General features: G+C 36.9%; 1 protein-coding gene across 2 annotated transcripts in view; it reads right to left on the reverse strand.

Moving 5' to 3' along the window:
- Positions 1–22,285, reverse strand: part of PARP8 (poly(ADP-ribose) polymerase family member 8) — a 174,555-nt gene that overhangs the window by 32,901 nt on the left and 119,369 nt on the right. For both annotated transcript variants that reach the window (XR_005834861.1, XM_008692558.2), the window contains 5 exons: positions 16,149–16,274; positions 15,072–15,636; positions 13,437–13,487; positions 13,239–13,334; positions 3,576–3,668 (listed from right to left, as the gene is read on the reverse strand). Coding sequence is in view for 1 of the 2 variants with exons in the window: in XM_008692558.2 (XP_008690780.2) it covers positions 3,576–3,668; positions 13,239–13,334; positions 13,437–13,487; positions 15,072–15,636; positions 16,149–16,274 (931 nt within the window). In the remaining variant the exon portion in view is untranslated. The remainder of the gene's footprint in view (positions 1–3,575; positions 3,669–13,238; positions 13,335–13,436; positions 13,488–15,071; positions 15,637–16,148; positions 16,275–22,285) is intronic.

Below are 22,285 nucleotides of genomic sequence, written 5' to 3' on the forward strand. Positions count from 1 at the left end.
CCACACAATGGAAAGGGTCCGGTTAACTCAATCATCATACAGAAAGCTGCCCAACAAACATTCTAACTGGACAGTTGTGGGAGCAAGAAATAAAAACATCTCTCATCTTAAGCCACCGTAATTTATGATTTATCTGTTACAGGAGTTAGCAGTTAGAATTTTTGAACAAGAAAAGATTTGTATAACACTGTTTGGATTTGTATTCATTTGCAGGTTAATTTTTCCATGGAGTAAAATGTCTACTTTAAAAAAGAAAACGTAATGAACGACTATGATTTCTTTGACCCCAAAGCATGTATTTCCCCACTCCCGGCATTTAAAATGATTCTTTTTTTTTTTTTTTAAGTAGGCTCCATGCCCAGAACGGAGCCCAACATGTGGCTTGAACTCACGACCCTGAGATCAAGACCTACGCTGAGATCAAGACCTAAGCTGAGATCAAGAGTCGGATGCTTAAGTGACTGAGCCACCCAGGCACCCCAAAATGAAAGATTCTTGATGGGATCTTAGCACAAAATGGTGAGTGCTATAGTCAGCAAGTTACAGGCAACTTTCTTCTTACAATGAATAATATAATTGAAATACTAAGGATAGAGAAATACAGAATTCAAACAATGGGAATTAGGCTATTTGATCAGTGAGAAAAGCTCTATTTGTTATAGAATCACATGCTTCCAAAGGCCATTATATACAACCCATCTGGTAGAGCAAGACTCTCCACCCTCCCCTGCAGGTAGGGAAGACCTTGGAGCACTCCCAAATGAGAAAATTCAGGTCCTGGGGAGTAAGAAAGGCAAGTACAGGAGTGGCTTACAGATACAGAATGTATTCTGGAAAAGAGGTGAATTTAAAATTGAAGATCAATGGCTTTTAAACATTTCAATATTGATTCCTATTTAAAAAAATAAAATAAAATCTTACATGAGAGCTCAACACAAAGAAACAAAACAGAGCTGTTTTGGTTGAAACAGTACGTTGGGTCTTGGAATCCTAGCTGCCAAGACACTCTCACCCCACTCCAGCCTCCTGCAGTGTCCCTCTAAGGAATGTTCTTGTGACCTCAGAGAAACCACTTAAAATGAAGGAGTCAACTGATGGACCAGGACTACTGAGATACCAAGAGAATCAGTTTCCACGTAATCTTTAGAATTACAACCAGAATACTGGTAGTAGTGAAAATATTGAGCTTCAGAGTAGAATCACTAAATTGATATGATTAATTGTGTTTTGTAACTATCATTATAAAATTAAAATTTAACTTCTCTTTAATAACCATTATTTTTCTAGAGGTGTCTGTAATAAGAGGAGGAGAAAAGCACCCAATATTCTATCAACCTAGCCTACTGCTAGCATGATGTTTATTTTCCTTCTAATTAATTATTTCTTAGTTCCAGGCTCTAACTCCTTCCATTTTCACATAGTCTGAGGGACAATTTACACCCACTAAAATGCACAAATGTTAACTTTACCACCTGAAGAATTATATATCTAATATATATATATTAGATATATAATATATAATGTACACAAAATATATATTTTATATATTATACAGATATACCCACATACCTATTCATGTATGCATACATGTATGTATATTCACAAACGTACACACAGCTGTGTAAAGCTTAATCATTTTTACATAGCTCTATTTTAGTATATGTGCTGCCAAAGCGAGCACTTCACATAGCTATAAACAGCATATATTAAAGTATCTCTCTTTTTTTTTTGAGCAATATTAGTTCCAATTGGTGAGAAAAACTTTCATATTAAAAAAAAAGGGGGGGGAAGGAAAAGAAAAGAAAAAGTCCCACCATGGTCAGACACATTTGAGAAACCCTCTAAGTACTGGCTATTTATTTTCTTACTTTCAGGGATTCTGAGAGCCTTTAATATGCAAGTGTGTGTATGTTGGCTGTAGGGGCGATATCAAACCATTACTTTTGAAATTTAATCATGGAATCTTTTTTTCCACATTATATAGAATCAATGCTATACTGTTTGTATTATTGTTCGTTTATAATTCATTATATCACAACTGTTCTTCTTCATATTTCTTCAAGTGGATGTACCTCCTTTTAGTTAATCAGTGAAATGATTAGGTTAACAGGATGTATGTAAATCCACGAGGCCTGTGCTTTTCTATATTAACTGCTGTACTTCCATCTGGAGTCATGCCTGTGACATAGTAGGTATTCAATACTTGTTGAACAAATGCCTGTTATATGATCATTTTTTCCCACCCATCTTTGCAAATTTTATAAATGACCTTGCTAATTCTCTTCACATTTAGCTTCCTATTGATTTCAGTAAAGCTGAATATTTTCTTATGTGTCTTTACTAACTATATTTGTGAATCGTGTGTTCATTTCCTCTATTAATCTGTTACGGTCTTCATGCTTTTCTTTTCCATTTTTATGTACTTTTATATAACTATGTTCGAGGCAAAACTAATTTTCTCACAGTTAGCTCTTAACGTTCCCTAGTCTTTCAAGTAAGGAATGTAAAGTATGTATGGGCCCAAATCTGCTGGTATTCTCCCTTACGATTTCTTAAACCGGCATAAATGCACTAGCCTGATGCACTATCCACACTGTGCATGCTTAGTGTTACTCTCCTCTAGTCTGTATACAGTATTTTTAAACAAACCTCTTCTTTCAGCTATTAGGAATTTGTTTTTACACACAGTGTAAAGGACTAAACTGATTTTCTCTCCCATGTTGCAGGTCATTTGTTCCCACCTCACTTACTAAATCCTTTTTAATTTTGCAACTTGACGTGATACTTCCTTTAAAGTCTATCAAGTATATTTATAACTAGATCTCTTTTGGGGATTATCTGCCATTCTATTCTTTGCCAGTACTGCATTTTTTAAAAAAATATAGGATTGCATATGTTTTTGTATATGGTTGGTCTAGCCTCCCTTAATTAACATTCATTTTTTTATGTTTTCTCTGATTTTTTTCTTATAAATTTATTAGGAAGTTAGGTACCATAAACAAATTTAAAAAATCAATTGAAATCTTGATGGAATTCATGAAGTAAATTCTGGCATCTTTGGAATTTATTTTTTCCTTCCAGAAACATGGAATGTTTCTCTACTTCCAAGTTGCTTCATTTGTTTTTATATTTTTCTTCCTATGCCATAAACACTATTATTGTAAAAATAGATGCTTTTTCTTATATGTTCTGCCCTTTACCTTTTCGTTTTAAAAATAAATTGGCTTCCATTTTATGGCACTATAACTTTACAAATGAATTTTACATAATGCATGTGGCAAGGATTTCAATATTTCAACTTCACCATGACAGAATCAGAGTTATTTTTCAAACACAAGAAAGTTGGCTTAATTTCTTCCGTCGGCAACTGCCACATGACAAAACACTCCCTAGATACAGATAGCAAAATCCAGTTTCTAGCTTAAGAAAAAAAAAATCAAATGCCAGCTTGCTTTTTAATCTAATGTCAAACTATCAAAAATGTGTCCAAAAGAAGAGCAGACTGAAGGTAACTAGTGGATCAGAATAAATTTTTCAAATCAAAATCAGGACTAATTAGCACTGTGTGTTCCTACCTGAGCTCCGGTTGCTATCTCATCAGCAGCTTCGTTCATTACTCCCAGGGTTTGAAAAGCAAACACACACAGCTCTCGCTCACACACAGTGGGCTACAAAAGAAAGGGCAATCAGTTACAACGCTGTTTTTTTCCGTTTCCCAAATCCTAAATTAATTTTATGACATTCCATTAAATAACTAAAAAAATGCAAAGTTTCAGAATGTTAAAAAAGAAAGGAATCATAGGACCTTATTTAACAAAAGTGAAATTTCTAAATTTGGGTGACGATGGGTAAATAATCACCTAGCGATATGGAGTCACAAATATGGGAAATCCACTTCAAATAGTTGTAGGCACTTGCACTTAGAATTTTTTAGCAATAGATGGAAAATCTCTCTTACTTAATACACATTTGTACCTGAGATGTATTTTAAAAAAAATGAAAAGCAGACACCTAAGCTGGTGATACACTAAAAAAATGAGGTTAAACCCAACAGCTGTGTAAAACAAATATACAAAGAAGAATTCCACTTTTTCCTAGGTAATTTTCTTTAGAAGAAAGAAGCATGGCTCTGCTTACTTGCTACCCAGCTCCTGAAAGATTGGTTTTGTTGCAAAGACTTTTGACTTCAATAACCTCCTGAAGTCAACAGCACTGAAATATACACTCTGCAATTGCTTTGGAAGACTTCTCATCTTTCAAATCTAATACAGTGTCATCTGTTTGATTTATCTTATCTCCCGAGTTACATTGCATTAGGTAGCTGATGAAGCCTAACACGATACAATCCGTGGTGCCGCTGCCTAGCGGACAAAAGACATTTGTTAGTGCCCCTGCTCCTATGCTTAACCAGTGGGAAGGATGGTCCTTTACAGTCCATCCTTTATGTTCGGAATGGGCCCATATGGTGGCTTTGTGGACATAAGCACGACCAATCACACACACTTCTGGTTGATGTTCCCCAAAGAGAATTTTAGGAAAAAATCAATTGATACATTTCCTTTGTCCACCTTAAAAGGGCAGTTTCATTACATTTCAGAAACATCAGGAAAAACTACCTATGAGAGGAAATTAATTGGAGAAAGCCCTTCATCCAGACTCAAGCTATATACACACTGCTATATAGAGAGAGCTATACTGAGAGCAGACTGTTCAATTTCTACTACTTATTCTTTTCTTAAGCGTTTAACCTATTTTTAATCTTCTATTTTTTTGTGTTTATCTATGCACACGTATGTCTCAACCTCATTTTTCCCCAGGGACACTGTTTGTTTCTTTTGTTCACTCTCTGGGAGCATGATACGGTCTGAAATAATAATAGCAATCATTTATTGTACATTTACCATAGTGCCAAACACTATATTGCTGTATAGTGGACCTGTATACAAAAAGAATCCAGGGAGAAGATAAACCATGGAAATCTTAAAGGGCCCTAGGAATTTATTCATGTACCAGCTACCCAACAACATTCACCGAGGAAGTAAACAGGGACACAGAAGGTATTTTATTTTTAATACTACTCTAGTCAAATAACCCTACATTTTTTTATGAATAAAATCCATCAATCCCAAAGGAATAACAGGATAAAGCTTATTGAGTGTACACAAGTAATAACTGTTTTTTTATTTGAAAAATGAAAATCAATTACACATACTTTGTGATCATCTAAATAGATATGTATGTATGTACATATGTACATGTGTATTCACAGATTCCAGGAAATGTTTTAAAACAATAGAAACTATCTATTTCAGTACCAAGTTGTTGCTTTAAACAATGAAAATGAAAATGACATAAAATATCTCACACTCCACTAGACCAGATGGATAAATTTTTAAGATCTTAATATAGGAAAAAATCTAAGACTGAAGAAAACATAGAATAGTTATTCTTACATATTTCTATTGCACATTTTGTCCCCAATCCTAAGTATTTATGTGCTACCCTAATTTTGTCTCAAATAATTTTTACCAATTTCACCCTGACCTCCTATTTTTTTCTGTCTTGGGTAACAAATAAGCAACATTTCAATGCTTTCTTCTGTATTTCCATTTCATCCCCCTCCCAGATCTGATTATATTCAAATCTCCATTACTTTTTTTTTTTTTTAAGGATTTTATTTATTCATTTGTGACAGAGAGATAAAGAGAGAGAGCATGAGCAGGGGGGAGAGGCAGAGAGAGAAGGGGAAGCAGACTCCCTGCTAAGCCAGGAGCCTGACATGGGTCCAGGACCTGAAGACCATGCCCTGAGGCAAAGGCAGATGCTTAACCATCTGAGCCACCCAGGTGCCCCTGACCCATTATTTTAAATAATAAACCCACATTCCTAATGATAAAGCTATGGCTTGATTTCTTTATGGACACTTCTTTTCTTTCCTGCATCTTTTTGGTTGAAATGTATAAGGCTGATTTATAGGAATATACAGTTACTGCAACTGTTTGAAGAAGGAAATCACGTACCCGAGAAAACCCCGGGGGGAAAAAGGGCAATTTTGCTACCACACTAAAAAATTAGAAGTACACATTACATTCTTATAATTTTATCATTCCTCTTTTTAAATAGCAAGGATAGAGGTAGTAATATGGTGATTAATTTATATGCTATATTAACACCAAACTAAGTAAATACTAGTGAATTTTTAAAATAACAATTCTATATCTATTGCTCATTTTTACTAGAAAGCTCAAGACAGTATTTCAGATGTACATGAGCTTAATTTTGAGATAAAAATTTACAGACTAGTTTTTGTAAACTTTTGATCCTCCCTTCTCCCATGTTTATCCACATTTTATTTGAGAAGTTCAAAATGTCAACACAAGATAATACACTATAACAAAGTTCTCAAATCATATTAAGTAATCAAGATTAGATGTCTCATGGCTCACAGAAAGGACATCTTATTCAAGAAAGAGAAACCAAATCATTCTTCCCTAATGAAACATAAGTAATTATATTGTGGGTTAACGTTCTCCCATGTTAGCTGACTCTCAGCTCATCTCCCTCCCCCAACACATTCTGCTATTACCATACTATTCATACAGAAAGCTCTAGCATCAATTAAAAATGGAACATAGGTGGGGCACCTGGCCGGCTCAGTTGGTAGAGCACGCAACTCCTGATTCTCAGGTTGTGAGTTCAAGCCCCACATTGAGTGTGGAGATCACTTAAAAAAAAAATTAAAAATAAATAAATAAATAAGTAAATAATGACATATACCCCCAATTTTTAAAAAATATTAAAAAATAGAACAGTCATTTAATAGTTATTGCTGGATAAGTGTAATGATGTGTCTTATTACACATAATTTAATACAAAGTGTATAGGCCGAAAATATAATCAAATGTATACATCATTTATGAATTCATTTTTGAGTTTACAATCAATCAGTAAGTTTCAATTTGTAAAATATTACCAATTCTTAATGTTATTATATTGTCCTCAAGCAATTAGTTGCTATAATTTAAACTATAAAACCATGACAAGTCCCTCTTGCCATTCCACATACATAATTTTTTTTGCAAAATAATATTCATTATGCACCATTTAAACACATGGATAACTTTCTATGTCCCTAAGATTTATTTTAGAAGTTTTAAAGCTGAGACAAATACATTTTAAATTTTAGTTGAATCAAAACAATTTAAATGTGAGCAATGAAAACGTATTTCAAAAATGGTTAAGCCCTAAAGAATATTTTAGGACCTAACCGCATTTTAGAAACTTTGTCTTCAATGAACTTAAATTACTTCCTACTAAAAATAGAAATGATAAAACTCAAGAGAATTGAGCTATGTATTTATATATAGCATGGTGTAGGTGAGAGGTTTCCAAACCTTTTCTGCCATGCTCTTTCCATTCAAACTACATTTTTCATGTAAGCCCAACATACAGAACAGATAAAAAGTGGTGATTGTTCCAACTGGGGCACATGCACATAGTTCAGTTTTCCTGTCTGTAAAACAGGGATAAAAAATCACATCTAGTGCACCAGGTTGATAAGAAGACCGAGAAAGAGAACCAAGTAAGATAAGGTTTAGAAAATCTCCGTGAAGTATACAGAGCTGTTTAAATATTAACAATATTCGGTTACTTGGATAAGCCACACCTTCTACTTGTTTTAACCCAATGGGTACACAAAAATAAGTGTTCAATAAAAATTTTCATTGAAGTTTATTATGAAATCGTATTTTTATTTTCATATCCATAGCTTATTGAAACCCTTCATTTAGTGTAAAAATTGTTCTTGCTAAAAAAGAAATGAGCAGTGTAAATAAAATTCCTAATTAAAAACTAGGGCTGAAAACATATAAGGAAAATTAAGAATAGCTACTAGAAACTCAAAACCTACAAGCCTTTAGCTCTTTGTGTTTCTGACTTTAGAGTCAATGCTTCAGGTTCTTTTCATGGTTTGGAAGAGAGACACATTCAGAGCGGGGGGGAAAGTTCACTGTCCATAAAGACAGGAATCCCACAGAGATCAAGACAGATTTATAGTAAAGATAGGCTCATGCCTGTTTAAGCTTCAACACTGTGTTCCCTATTATCTCATACGACTAAAGTTGTTGTCTGAGCCTTAAAACCAATTTCTTTTTACTCAATTTGAAAAAAAAATCATATTTCTGAACTGAAGTGTTTGGTATAATCATTATTTAGCCTATATTTCAAAAACTGAAATCTTATTTCTATGGCATGAGGTGGAAGAATGGGAGAAGAAGGTGAGGAGGGAACAGGATGTGCTTTTCCATCCATTCTTCAAATATGAAAGTCAGACCTCAATACAAGAAGACCTATCTGTTTTACTCTTAGGAAGCAAAATGGGACCTATCAAGGTTTACCTACATGCTCAGTTTCTCAACAATTTTCATGGCAATGGGTTAAGCTTATGACCAAATTATAACTGTGTGTTGTTAATTTCACTCTGAAAATAAGAACTTAGTTACAGACATTTGTCTAAGGTCCACAGCTCAGGTTTCTCAGCTGATTTTGCTTCAGTAGGATTGGGGATTATTCTCGAACAATGATACCAGAATCTCAAACCTGATCACCCCATTCATAGCAAGCAATCTGGAATATTTTCACATGACAGGAGAAGAAAATGAGATCATAATTTTCGTATCAATATGTCGATCTGGGAAATAGGAAAGTCTACTAACCAGGGACATCCAGAATGATTGCCAAGCACCAATGATAAACTTCTAACTATAGAGATCCCAATCCCTACAACCATGTGCGTGGTTTTCTCCAACCCAGCTCAGCAGTCCTTGAGCAGGGTTAAAAAAGAAGACAAACAGTTGCATTGATCGTGGTGTTCAGTATGAGTATAACAAAAAGACAAGGGCACTAGGAAGGAAGCGGCTGAGAAAACAGTGGTGAGTCTGGCAAATAAATCCTTATTTTCATGTTTTCCAAAAACACTGGATGAAGACAAATCAACATGTTAAAGCATCAACAGTTGGCTTCATTAATACTCTAGCTGATTCCAAAATGTAGACAACCACTGATTGGGTTTGGGTTTGGTTTTCTGATCATAATCCCAACTGCACGCCACACGGAAAACCCAGAACTCTATAAACAATCCCTGTGATGTTAATGTGAGTTTTATGCATTTTCAAAGTATTACATGTCAGGCCTCACACCTGGGAGTGACATTTATAACCTCTGTGAACAAAGAGATAAGTGGATCATTGTGGTATTTCTAAATCAGTAGTTACCCATGTTGCAGAAAGTATGACATGCTTACCCAGACCTCTGAGTAAAGTGACAGAACGGTACAAGTCAAGAGCAAAATGTTAAGACTTCTGGGAAATGGCAGTAAAGGGCAACTTATGTCATTCAATAAACAATCATGCTTAGAGAAAAGAGAAAAAATATAGGACACAGTTTGAATTTTGAAAGAGAGAGATCTAACAAACATAATGAATGTTAGGCATAAACTTCTATGGAACCCCGAGTTTTATCTGACCTATTTAATCACCCAACTGGACTATAACGTCTCCTCTTTACATCTCTAGGAGTTATTACAGTTTATAACGTGTCATCTGAGCTGAACAAACGGCTAGTGAATCAGTTTAGTGATTAATACCCCATAAGAAATTTTATGTGTAATAATTTTATACACTTCTGTTAAAATTACAGAATTCTGGTGCAGAATAAAACAGATAAACTTGAAGCAAGGCACAGAGAAGACTGATAGCAACCAGGATATTTCCATCGCTTACTATCAGAATGAACTACCAGTAACTGAACCACAAGGACCACAACATGTGCAGTAAATTTCCAGGATGTAAAAGTAGTCAGTTCAAGTACATGAGTCAGGAGAAGCATCATGATTAAGAACTGTGGCCATTCTGCCAGGGTTCGAATCTTGTCTCTATCACTTACTGGCTGTGTTGATGTTAAATAAGTTACTGTTCTCCTCATCTGCAAAGCAGGGATAATAATAATAATAACCACCGCATAGGGTTATCATGAGGATTAAATCAAATAATCCGTGTAAAACACTTTAAACAGATGATCACATAAAAAGCACTCAAAAAGCATGTGTCATTAATAACATTACTCTTATCTTCTGGAGTGAAGATCGCATTGCCGCAGATCAAGCGATAGATCAAGGTCTACAGATGAACACTAACAAAATAAAGATGGGCCTCCTGATGGCATAAACTGAGATGACCAAAGGATTCTCCTTATTCCCATCCTAACCACACATTTCCATGTACCACAAAAAACAACAAACTTGCACAAATATTTAATGAGTAAATGCTGATTTAGTTCATTCGGGTTTCAGAGTAACATTGCATCTCTTTGAGAAAAAAAGCTGACTGATAAAAAATAGTGTATGGGTGGCAAGAAAAACTTTTTGTATACCTGTTTCCCATCAACAAGTAAAATAAAACAAATATATCAGAGAACTTGACAAAAGATCATGATCATAAATGGTTATTACATGTTTTTTTAAAGCATAAATCCTGAAATGCAAACAAGTTCTGACAAAATTATCTCTTTCTAGGCTTTATAATTTGGCTTTTCAAGCATATATTCCCAAGAACAGAGCAAATTTCTCTTAAAAAGTACAAGTCTAGTACGGTGCCTGATACTTAGGAAGCCTTCAATAAGCATTTCTGATGCAATTTTGAAATCAGGCAGAAATAGGCTCCAAGTCCAGCTTCTACCCCTACTAGCTGGGTGATGCTGAACAAATTGCTTAAACTCTTTCGATCTTAATTCTCTTATCTGCACCATGAGCACAAAAATACATAAACCACAAGAGTTTTGTGAAAATCAAATAAGGAAGCAATATGCAAAAATCAATCTGTACAGTGTCGAGGGCACAGCACTCATGTCATCTGCAAATGGACATTGTCTTCGTTTTTCCTTTCTGATCTGGATACCTTCTAATATTTTTTCTTACCTAATTGCCCTGGCTGTCACCTCCAGGACAACGCTGATTAGAGTGACAAGAATAAACTAACTCAAAAATAAATTAATCCAAGGATATACAAGACCTGAACAATGAAACTACAACACAGTGTAGAAAGAAATTTTTAAAGATCTAAATAAATGAAAAACCTTCCTGTCGGTTCATGGATGGGAAAGGGTTGAAATTGTTAAGACAGCAATACTTCCCAAACTGGCCTACAGATCCAATGCAAACCAATAAAATTCCAACTGCTTTTTTTTTTTTCTTCAGAAATGAACAGGCTGACTTCAGAATTCATATAGAAATGCAAGGGACCCCAAATAGTGAAAACAATCTTATAAAAGGAAAATGATGTTGGAGGACGCACACATCTCACTTACAAACTTACTGCAGAGCTACCATAATCAAGACAGCGTAAGCACAGGTTTAAGGATACACACACGGGTCACTGGAATAAAATTAAGAGTCTAATAACAAACTGATACATCTATAGTCAAACGATTTTCAGCAAGGGTTCCATGATCATTCAATGGAGAAAGACGGTGCTGAGGCAACTGGATATCTACACACAAAAGAATGAATTTAGAACCCAACCTCACACCATACACAAAAATTAACTTAAAAAGGATCAATGACTTAATTGTAAGATAGCAACTATAAAACACATAGAAGGAAATATAGGTGTAAATCTTTATGACTTTGGGTTAGGCAACAGTTCAATTGATAAATATGGACTCAATTAAAATTAAAAACTTCTGTGTGTCACAGGTCACTATCAAAAAAGTGTAAAGAAAACCCACAAAATGGGAGAGAATATCTGCAAATCACATATCTGATAAAAATCCAGTATTCAGAATATACAAAGAACTTTAATAACTCAACAACAAAAAAGAAATAATGCAATTAAAAATGGGCAACAAATATAAACAGACGTTTCTCCAAGAGAATGCACAAGTGGCCAATAAGCACACGAAAAAATGCTCAAAATCACTAATCATTAGGGAAGTGCATATCTGAGCCACAGTGAAATACCACTTCATGCACACTCAGATGGCTGTAACTTGGGTGGAAAAAAGAAGGAGAATCACAAATGTTGGAGAAGATGTGGAGAAACTGGAACCACCATACACTGCTGGTGGGAATGTAAAATGGTACAGCCACTGTCAAAAACAGTTTGGTAGTTTCTCAAACACTTAGAGTTAACATACATCCCAGCAATTCCAATAAATGATGAATGGATAAATGTGTGTCATATATCCATGTAATGTAATATTATTACACCAAAAAAAGGAATACAGACTGATACACGCTACATGGATGAATCTTGAAAACATTATATTAAGTGAGAAATCAAAGGAAAAGGCCACATAATGTATGATTCCATTTATATGAAACATCCCAAATAGGCAAATTCATAGAAACAAAAAAATGATTAATGGTTGCCAGGGGATGAGGGGAGGAGAAGATTGGGAATGACTGCTAACAGTTACGGATTTCTTTTTTGGGTAATGGAAACGTTCTGGAATTAGACAATGGTAATGGTTGCACAACACTATGAATACGTAAAAACCACTGAGTTGTATACATTAAAATAGTGAATCACATGTTCTATGAATTTAATCTCAAATTAAAAATTGAAGAAAAACTTGAAATTGGCTCATTCCTCCCAAACTACACATCTAAATTAATGGAAATTTTTTTTTGTGGGAACATATACACATTGATTCTTATTTTTATACTCCCTCAATAATGCCCCAAACGTGTCAGTGAGCTGGCTTTTTTTCTTTTTGAAATCTTTAAAATTCTGATCCTCTGTATGCTACTGTGTATCTCTTCTAACTTCTACCCTTTCCTCTCTAGAGTAAGCATCTTAAATTGTGTGGTTTTGAAGAAACACTGTTCACAAACTTACATACATACATCTGTAGCTATATTTATCTCTATATCCACCTCCGTCTATTGATATCAACATAGATGTAGACAGATAGATATAAATAGATGGAAGGAAAGAGAGCTAGTGGATAAGCACATATAAGAAATACACTAAGAAATATTTTTCTACTAGGAAATGACTTGCTCATTCACAGACTCCTTCAGAAATAGTGATTCATTTGCCAAAATTACACCACTGTGTGTATTAAATAATGTGCTCAGTAGAGAGCATTTACTGTAAATCAAGTTATATACTTATTTATTTTTATATCCTAACCTTTTTATATTCTATATCAACACTGATATCCTACCAATGAGAACTTACCCTAAGCATGGGGCCATTTTGAAACACATGTGGCTCATCACAAACCACACAGTATTCATTCAATACAGGGATCCGCTGCTCAGCAAACTCAATTGTCTGAATAAAACAATGAAGAGAAATAATTAAGTCAAGTTCATAAATAATTTGAAAACCCATTAAAAGCTAAAATATTTCTGCAATGGATGGCTTGACTCATACCTGCACTAGGAAGCCGCGGTCTCGTATTGGAATGCATTTGGCACCATTTGGCTATAAAAAGCAAAGTAGAAGAAGAAAATAATTTCTTAACTCACAGAATACATGAATTATAGCCTGTGACTTTTTGCAACAGTGAATACGAGTGTGATCTAAGGTCACCTGTAATATGAATTAAATCACTGATTATGACATCAAGATTTTAGAATTTCTTTATTATAATATACTTTCTGCCATTACTACCACAAGCCTTGTGTATGCTAAAACAAAAGTATTCTTAATTTCTGATCATCTAGTAAAAATGACTGGCAGTTTTAAATGATCACAAAAGCTCATTTCCTCTACTACTTATCGTCAAATGCTCCCACCTCCTCATTTAGACTATTTCCATCTTATTTTACAATGAGAATTATTCCTTCAAGCACATATGAGACAGCTGCTGAGGGGGTACAACACTAAACTATTGTACTGTATTAGGCTTAATCATACAGGAAAATAGTAAGACATTTTCTTTTACAGAATATGTGAAATTATCTTTTTTAGGTGAAAGTGTCATGGGAAACTTTCTATGTTAACATTTTGACGTTATTTTCTGTGTGTCCTTAATGTTTCCTTTTGATAAGAAATGGGCTTTTAGGGGTGTTCACGTAAAATTATCAACATACTTAAATACATTTTCTTAAATATAATTTTATGGTATCATTTACAATGTAATTTTAGAAATAAAGCTATACAAGAGCAGCAGAAATTTCTGATAATGTATCTTATTTTTTTCAATTTCATCTACTGGTAGGTGTATCCATATGTATGGTTTAGAGTTAAGTACACCCTTACCACAACACACCTACGTATTAACTAAAAGAAAACAACATGTTTTATCAACTATTTTACGTAATTAATAAACATAAGATAGGTCTGTTTCTTTATCTGAAATCAGCTATAATGCTGATCACTCCAAAGGTAAATTTTGTGTGAGACTGACTCCCAATAAATACCACCCAAAGGACTTAAGTTTTAATATAGTTACCTTCAGTCCCATCTCCACCAAAACACTTCAGGATAAAGTGACTTCAGTTTTATGAAGTAGCCAGTGAGGGCAGCTTTAAGTGAACCTCTGGGATACAGAAGTAAATGCTGCTTCTCTCTACAAGTTACGATGTTCATAGACGTATGTTTCCTCATACATATAGATATGTCTATATCTATATAAATGGAAGGACATTACTCTGAATTTAATTAGACAAACTTTGTCCTCCACTACTTACATATGAAACTAGAGAGCAGATAAACCTACTTGATAAAACATTAAAATGCCACGCTTGCTGAAAAGGATCGGCTTTGTGGAGCCAACTGACTTCCATTTTTAGCAGCATTCGTGACCATGACAGGAATGCGGACTAGACCTTCGATCAATAGCTACATTTATTTTTTCGGAATCAAAATGAACATTCCAGTACCAGTTGCCAATGTTGGCATGCTAAATAATATCCAAAAAGAAAAAAAAAGGGTAAATTCTAAAGAACCAAAACGAAAATCTGGCTTCCTTCCTCTACCAGATCTTAACAAAACAAGCCGACAAAACGCTCTCCTGCCCCTTAGCTAACACGGAGGAACTCGGGATGAAAGTTATTTACGCACAGCAGGCTGGGAAGATGACGCCGAAGACGGTGTTAAGATACCGATAAGCCCTGAGGTAAGAGAGAGCCTCCTGCCCTCTGCGTTGGGTTCCTTGAGAAGCTCCATCTTGGAGGACTTGGGAGCGCTGGAGGAAGACTTGCTGAGCAGCTTGTGGTTTTTCAGTCCGTACAGCTCTTCCACTCGGAGATTGCTGGAGTAAGATCTGCTGAGCAGTTTGTGGGGCTTCAGGTTGGTGGTGTGCTCACACCGCGGGTCTCCAGAACAAGACCGGGTCAACAGCTTGGGCGGCTTCAGAGTGAGGCAGTCCTCTTGCTTGACGGCGGCAGGGCACGGCCGGGTCAAGAGTTTGTGCGACTTGATTGCCGCCCCCGCCTGCTCAGCCCTGGGGTCGCTGGACAGGGAGCGACCAAAGGTCCTGTGCGACTTGGTGGCGCACACGTCGTCGGTCTTGACGGTACTAGAACAAGTCCTCCGCAGCAGCTTATGCGTTTTGGAGATTCCATCTTGCTCCGATTTCAGTTTGGATTTGCTTTTCCCACAGCCAGGGGGGGGATAACTTGGCGACCTTCAAAATGGAACAACAGTTAGTACGGCGGCAAATCATGAGCATGACACACCGCGGAGAACTCTTGGTTGGCTCAGTCCACTTGACTCGGCCACAAACACCACCTCGTTTTAATCCAGCTCAGATAGAAACCACAAATATGGGCCCAGTGACCACATGAACCGAACTGAATTATATTTTTCCTGCAAAGCAAAAGATTACCAGGTTCTTGGACCCCTCCTATCCCAGAACTCTAGGTGGAACTAATCTTGGTACAGAAAACTCTATGTGATTAGAAAACAAGGAATGCCATTTTAACACATTAAACTCATGGTAAGAAAACAAACACTCTGAACATAGAAATGAGCATCTATGTTTTTGATGGAATTGACAGGACTTAGTCCGTTCTTTGCAGTCACACAGAAAATAAATGGATGCCAAGACGACAGAAAGCTAGCTCTGAAGTACCTAACCGTGGACTAGTGCGTGGTCAGAATGGAAAAAAGACAACAGAGAAGGCACCTGCTACCCACCTGCGCAAGGTAGAAAATAAATGCAGGGGAGATTTCACCTTCTTCTCTGACAGCTTCTTATTGTGCAGGCAATTGGATTTTTCTTTGCTCTGTTTCCACTGCTGGGTAACAAATGTCTGCATGATCCTGTCAATGCAAAGGAAGTCTGTCATCAGAGTTCCAAGACACTTTAAAATGAGATTTCTGTATTATGTAGAGAATGTAATCAAAGGAAAATAAATGCACGGTGACTGGTGAGATTCTAATTTAGGATCAAACGAGATGTTTCCATATGCAGGAAAGCACCATGCAGAAAATTTCTATGACTTCAATGCATTTTGGTTAATAACTCATTAATTACTGTGATATGATTAATAACATAAATGATAAAAGAATTGATAAAATAGGGAAACCTGGGTGGCTCAGTTGGTTAAGCGTCTACCTTTGGCTCAGTTCACGATCCCAGGGTCCTGGGATTGAGCCCCACGTTGGGCTCCCAGATCATCAGGGAGTCTGCATCTCCTTCTCCCTCTGTCCCATCCCCGCCCCCGCCTTTGCTTCTATCGCGCTTGCTCTTACTCTCTCTCTAATAAATAAATATATAAAAATCTTTAAAAAAAAAAGAATTGATAAAATAATAGGCGATAAAGAGATTTAAAAGGGCAGCCTTTAGGATCAACAACTTTAGCAGTTCTTTAGCTGAAAGGAAATTCTGAATTGGTTTGCTCATGCCAGAAACACAGTTTTGAAAAAATGTTTGACAGTAATTATGATTTTATCTATTAAGATACAAGTAAAGTCAATTTCTTTTCATTTGATTTGCTTATGCAGTTTTCTTCATGAAAAGGGAAATAAAATGAAACTGTGAAATCATTAAGTAAAAAGAAACCATGTAAAACTGACTCTATGGAGAAATACGAAATCAGCAAATTTTCTCTCTCTGCACAGCCCATTCACTTTTAAATACACTGTTTTTTTTTTTAAGAAAAAATTGTGTGTCTTGGGGCACCCGGGTGGCTCAGTCAGTTAAGTGAACAACTCTTGGTTTCAGCTCAGGTCATGATCTCAGGGTCGTGAGATCGAGCCTGGTATGGGAGCACAAAGTGGGCTTGAGATTCTCTCTGTCCCTCTCCCTCTGCCCCTCCCCTGCCCGCACGTGCATGTGCACACTATCTCTCTCTAAAATAATAAATAAATAAATCTTAAAAAATAAAAAATGATGAAAAAATCCTGTGTCTCTAAAAACTTTGTTGCTATCATAAAGCAGGAATTTGGTAATTCCTGATCTTAGTATTTTCTAAGTCAAGACCACTGCGCATCACTGTTTTGAGGCAAAGAATTCTGGAACGTCAGCTGTGGACTTGGACACAGCACTATTTTCTGAGAAGGATCCCTGACTGTGACAGCTTCTCAGATCCCACCTTTCAAGTGGCAATGGCAGAGGGTCTGTTAAGGCTGATATTAAAGCGGATGCGAAATATTACAATCAAACATCATGTATACAATAAATTGTTGCGTGCTTTCATGTTCTTCTCAGTTATTTCTAACACAGATTGCTTTTGGAGCAAAAAACCCCCCAAAAAACAAAAAAAAACCAGTGGTACCAATATTTACCATTTATAATATACCAAGGAGTAATTTATATAACAGATTTTTTTCTCTTAACTCCCAATACCCCCAGAGAGTGAGTAGTAGCTATTATTCCACACATTTCACAAATAAGGTTAAACAATGAAATCGTACCAATTTACCCTGGTTAAAAAGTGGCGAGACTGCAACACCTATGCTATCCGATGTGGACTTATGTTAACACATGCTCGTCAAAGAGACAGGTGTGACTCTTGGCACTAAGACCATTATTAATTTCTCAAGATCCTTCAGGTTCTATCAGATTAACTCCCATCACCAGAAAGAACAACCTCAGACTTACTACCCCGGCCTTTAATCAAAGAGCTTAGATGAGTTCAGAAGAATCAGTCATTTATGGAATATTTTGAGGCCTTTTTAGCTACAGAGGTAGTGAGGAAAAAAGGGAAAAAACTGCAGTCAATGATGCAGGATTCCAAATTTGCACCTTTAACCTCAGGCCAATGGAAATTTTTTTGTTGTTGTTTAATGCTGTATTTTTGAAGATTTTTTTTCCATCCAATCAAGATTTTAGCAAGATTTAAATGTAACAGTAATATTAGGGTCTTCATATTTCTGAAATCCCCAGTGACACCACCCGTTGTACTAAGCACATTCAGATTCTTTTTCTCTTATAAAAAACTGCCATTCCTGGGCACCTGGGTGGCTCAGTTGGTTAAGCGGCTGCCTTCGGCTCGGGTCATGATCCTGGAGTCCCAGTATCGAGTCCTACGTCGGGCTCTCTGCTCAGCAGGGAGTCTGCTTCTCCCTCTGTTTCTCCCCTCTCATGCTCTCTCTCTCACTCACTCTCTCTCAAATAAATAAATAAAATCTTTAAAAAAATTGTCATTCCTGTGCACCATTCCCTCGGAAACCTAATAAGTGCTTTTCTAATTCTTGATAGACTAATTGGAACTACAACAACAAAATACCAAGTCAATAGCTCAAGTTGTTTCCGCTTTCATATTACATCAGCATTCCCAAGTGTGACCTCAGCATCTGAAACCAGTAATTCTGAAACTTGGACACCCAGACCCCTAGATGTTCTTGGATTCAAAAGGTGGGAGTTAACCATCCTGTAAGAAAGTTAATGTTGTATTTAATGTCCACAGTAATGTGAAATATACCATGAGCACGTGCTGGGTAGTGACCGCCTCTTGATAATGGGGAACAACCAAGAGATTTCAGTGCTCGCATAGTAAACTGTGTTTACTATTAGGCTGGTATCGTGAAGAGCTACTACAACTGCCATTGGCTGATAATAAAAGGGAAAAAAAAAGACTTCAAAGGTTTATTACACCAGATGATGTCATAGTCAGCTGCGTCAACGAAGGTCCCGAGGTAGTTCAAACAGAGAAAAGGGAGTACATGTGGGCAATGCTACGATCTTCTTCATGCTGATTTCAAAAGGAATATGCGGGGCACCTGGGTGGCGCAGTCCTTAAGCGTCTGCCTTTTGCTCGGGGCGTGATCCCAGTGTTCTGGGATCGAGCCCCATATCAGGCTCCTCCGCTAGGAGCCTGCTTCTTCCTCTCCCACTCCCCCTGCTTGTGTTCCCTCTCTCTCTGGCTGTCTCTCTCTGTCAAATAAAGAAATAAAATCTTAAAAAAAAAATCTTCAAAAGGAATATGCACTCGAGGAGCCAGTACTATATTCCAGCTGTGGTGGTCTAACAGCTTCAGTAAAATAGCATCATGAACCAAATCAAATTAACGTGCTAATTTTACAATTGAAATTTGAGGGTTTTACTTTGATTTGCACTTCAGTTATAAATTAAAATTTTGTTTTATAAACGCGAACTCCATTGATGAAGAATTTATACCTAATTTTATGTCTGTATGTACTTAAGGCAATACTGGAGATTTGCAAGGCTTTTTTCCTTTTAAAAACAGCTTAAGTTTGATCAATGCAAATTCAGCATCAAGTCATATATAGTTGGTGGGAATTCAAGTTGGTACAGCCGCTTTGGAAAACAGTGTGGAGGTCCCTCAAAAAGTTAAAAATAGAGCTACCCTGTGACCCAGCAATTGCACTACTGGGTATTTACCCCAAAGATACAGACGTAGTGAAGAGAAGGGCCATATGCACCCCAATGTTCATAGCAGCAATGTCCACAATAGCCAAACTGTGGAAGGAGCCGAGATGCCCATCAACAGACGAATGGATAAAGAAGATGTGGTCCACGTATACAACGGAATATTACTCAGCCATCAGAAAGGATGAATACCCAACATTTGCAGCAACATGGATGGAACTGGAGGAGATTATGCTAAGTGAAATAAGTGAAGCAGAGAAAGACAATTATCATATGGTTTCACTCATTTGTGGAACATAAGAAATAGCAGGGAGGGGCGCCTGGGTGGCACAGCGGTTAAGCGTCTGCCTCCGGCTCAGGGCATGATCCCAGCGTTGTGGGATCGAGCCCCACATCAGGCTCTTCTGCTAGGAGCCTGCTTCTTCCTCTCCCACTCCCCCTGCTTGTGTTCCCTCTCTCGCTGGCTGTCTCTATCTCTGTCAAATAAATAAATAAAATCTTAAAAAAAAAAAAAAGAAATAGCAGGGAGATCAGTAGAAGGAAGGGAAAAATGAAGGGAGGGTAAACAGAAAGGGAAATGAACCATGAGAGACTATAGACTCCGGGAAACAATCTGAGGGTTTTAGAGGGGAGGGGGGTGGGGAGATGCGCTAGCCCGGTGAAGGGTATTAAGGAGGACACAAATTGCATGGAGCACGGGGTGTTACACACAAACAAGGAATCATGGAACGCTACATCAAAAATTAATGACGTACTGTATGGTCACTAACATATCAAAAAAAAAAAAAAAAAAAGAGGTGGGTAGAAAAGAGAAAAAAAAAAAGAATATCTCCATGGCCTGTTCCATGGTTAGCCCTCGAATGATAGATACTCCACATGAGGGTGATCACTTTACTACATCCGTTTTGGGTCAGTATTTTTTTTTTTCTTTCAGGCTCTTGTAATGCCTTCATGTTCTTCCAATATTCATTCAGTGCCGAAAACGAATCCCAAGTCTTACATAAAACAAAGGGATACCTACGATTATATGAGAAGCAGATTGGTGGATGGGTCAAAAGTATTGATCTGGGGTCAGATTCTGGCCTACCACTTTCTCTCTGTGGCCTCAGCACCTTGCTGAATCTCTCTGGGTCTCAGCTTCAACGTCTAGGAAATGCGGGTCGTAACAGTACCTGCTGGACCGCACCGTGGTGAAGAGCACGTGAGTTCACGGAGGTAAAGCGCGAGGAACAGTGCGTCACATACAATGAGCACTGCGTATGCATTTGCTACTGCAGTCGTTACTAAGCCAGTCTGGTTGCCAGAAACACATCCGATACAGAAGCACAGAAAAAGTCTAACGAGGGTTTATTTGCTGAAAACAAACCACAGCAATAATAACAAAGGGCCTAGGTTTTGAGTCTGCCTTCCTAACTTGCTATATGTTTCTGGAAAATAGTCTCTTTATACTTCAGTTTCCTCTTATGCCTTATTGTGAGGATGAGATCCGGCTTTTGGAAATCATGCAATTTTAGACTAGAAAGGATCACAGGCAAACCCAGTTATTTATAGTTAAGGAAGAGTAAATTAGATTAAAACGTAATAGGAGTCATTAAGAAAAAGTTCTAGCCCATATACTAAACTGTCCATAGAACTAAAATTTATCCATAGAAGTAATTAACCTTTTTAAAATGTTAAACATTTAGATGGAAATATTAATAAAATGTTACATGTTCTACAAAGTGATGAAACAGTGAATACAGAATACAGCTTTCCTTAATTTCTCAGAGTTGGAATTATACACACCATTTCTTTTTCTGAGCCCAAACAATAAACTCAGATATCATTAAAAGGCAGAAAGTTATATATTCCAAGATTTCTGTTTTTATAATTCTTGTCTTGTTTGGATCAACTTCATTTCACCTTAAAAAAAAGGTTAAGTGGCTAACAAATGTACATACGGTGAAACTATGGACTTCGGATGATAGTCAGGTGTCAACGTACATTCATCAGTCCTAGCAAATGTACCATTCTGCTGGGAGATGTCGATAACAGGAAGCCTACACATAGGTGGGGGCAGGAGGTATATGGAAAATCTCTGTATCTTATTCTCAGTTTTGCTGTGAACCTAAAACTGCACTTAAAAAAATAAAGTCTTTAAATTAGAAAAAAATTTAAAAACAAGGAAGAAAATTGGGTGAGGGGAAAAATCATCACAGGAGGAGGGGAAAAAAAGATGTGCCAAGGTATGGTGGTGACCAACCTGGATGGCATAACATAGAGGCAGGCTCCACGTTTAGCTCTAAGACACAGAAAACAAAAACCAATTAAAAAACAAAACCAGCAGCACCTGGGTGGCTCTGTCAGTTAAGTATCTGCCTTCGGCTCAAGTCATGATTCCCTGGGTCCTGGGATCAAGCCCCAGGTAGGGATCCTGACTCATCAGGGAGCCTGCTTCTCCCTCCGCCCCTCCACCCTGCTTCGGTGCATGCTCTCTCTTTCTCTCTCTGCCTTTGCT

The sequence above is a fragment of the Ursus maritimus genome, unplaced genomic scaffold, assembly GCF_017311325.1.
Source record: "Ursus maritimus isolate PB19 unplaced genomic scaffold, ASM1731132v1 scaffold_15, whole genome shotgun sequence".
Taxonomy (NCBI): domain Eukaryota; kingdom Metazoa; phylum Chordata; class Mammalia; order Carnivora; family Ursidae; genus Ursus; species Ursus maritimus.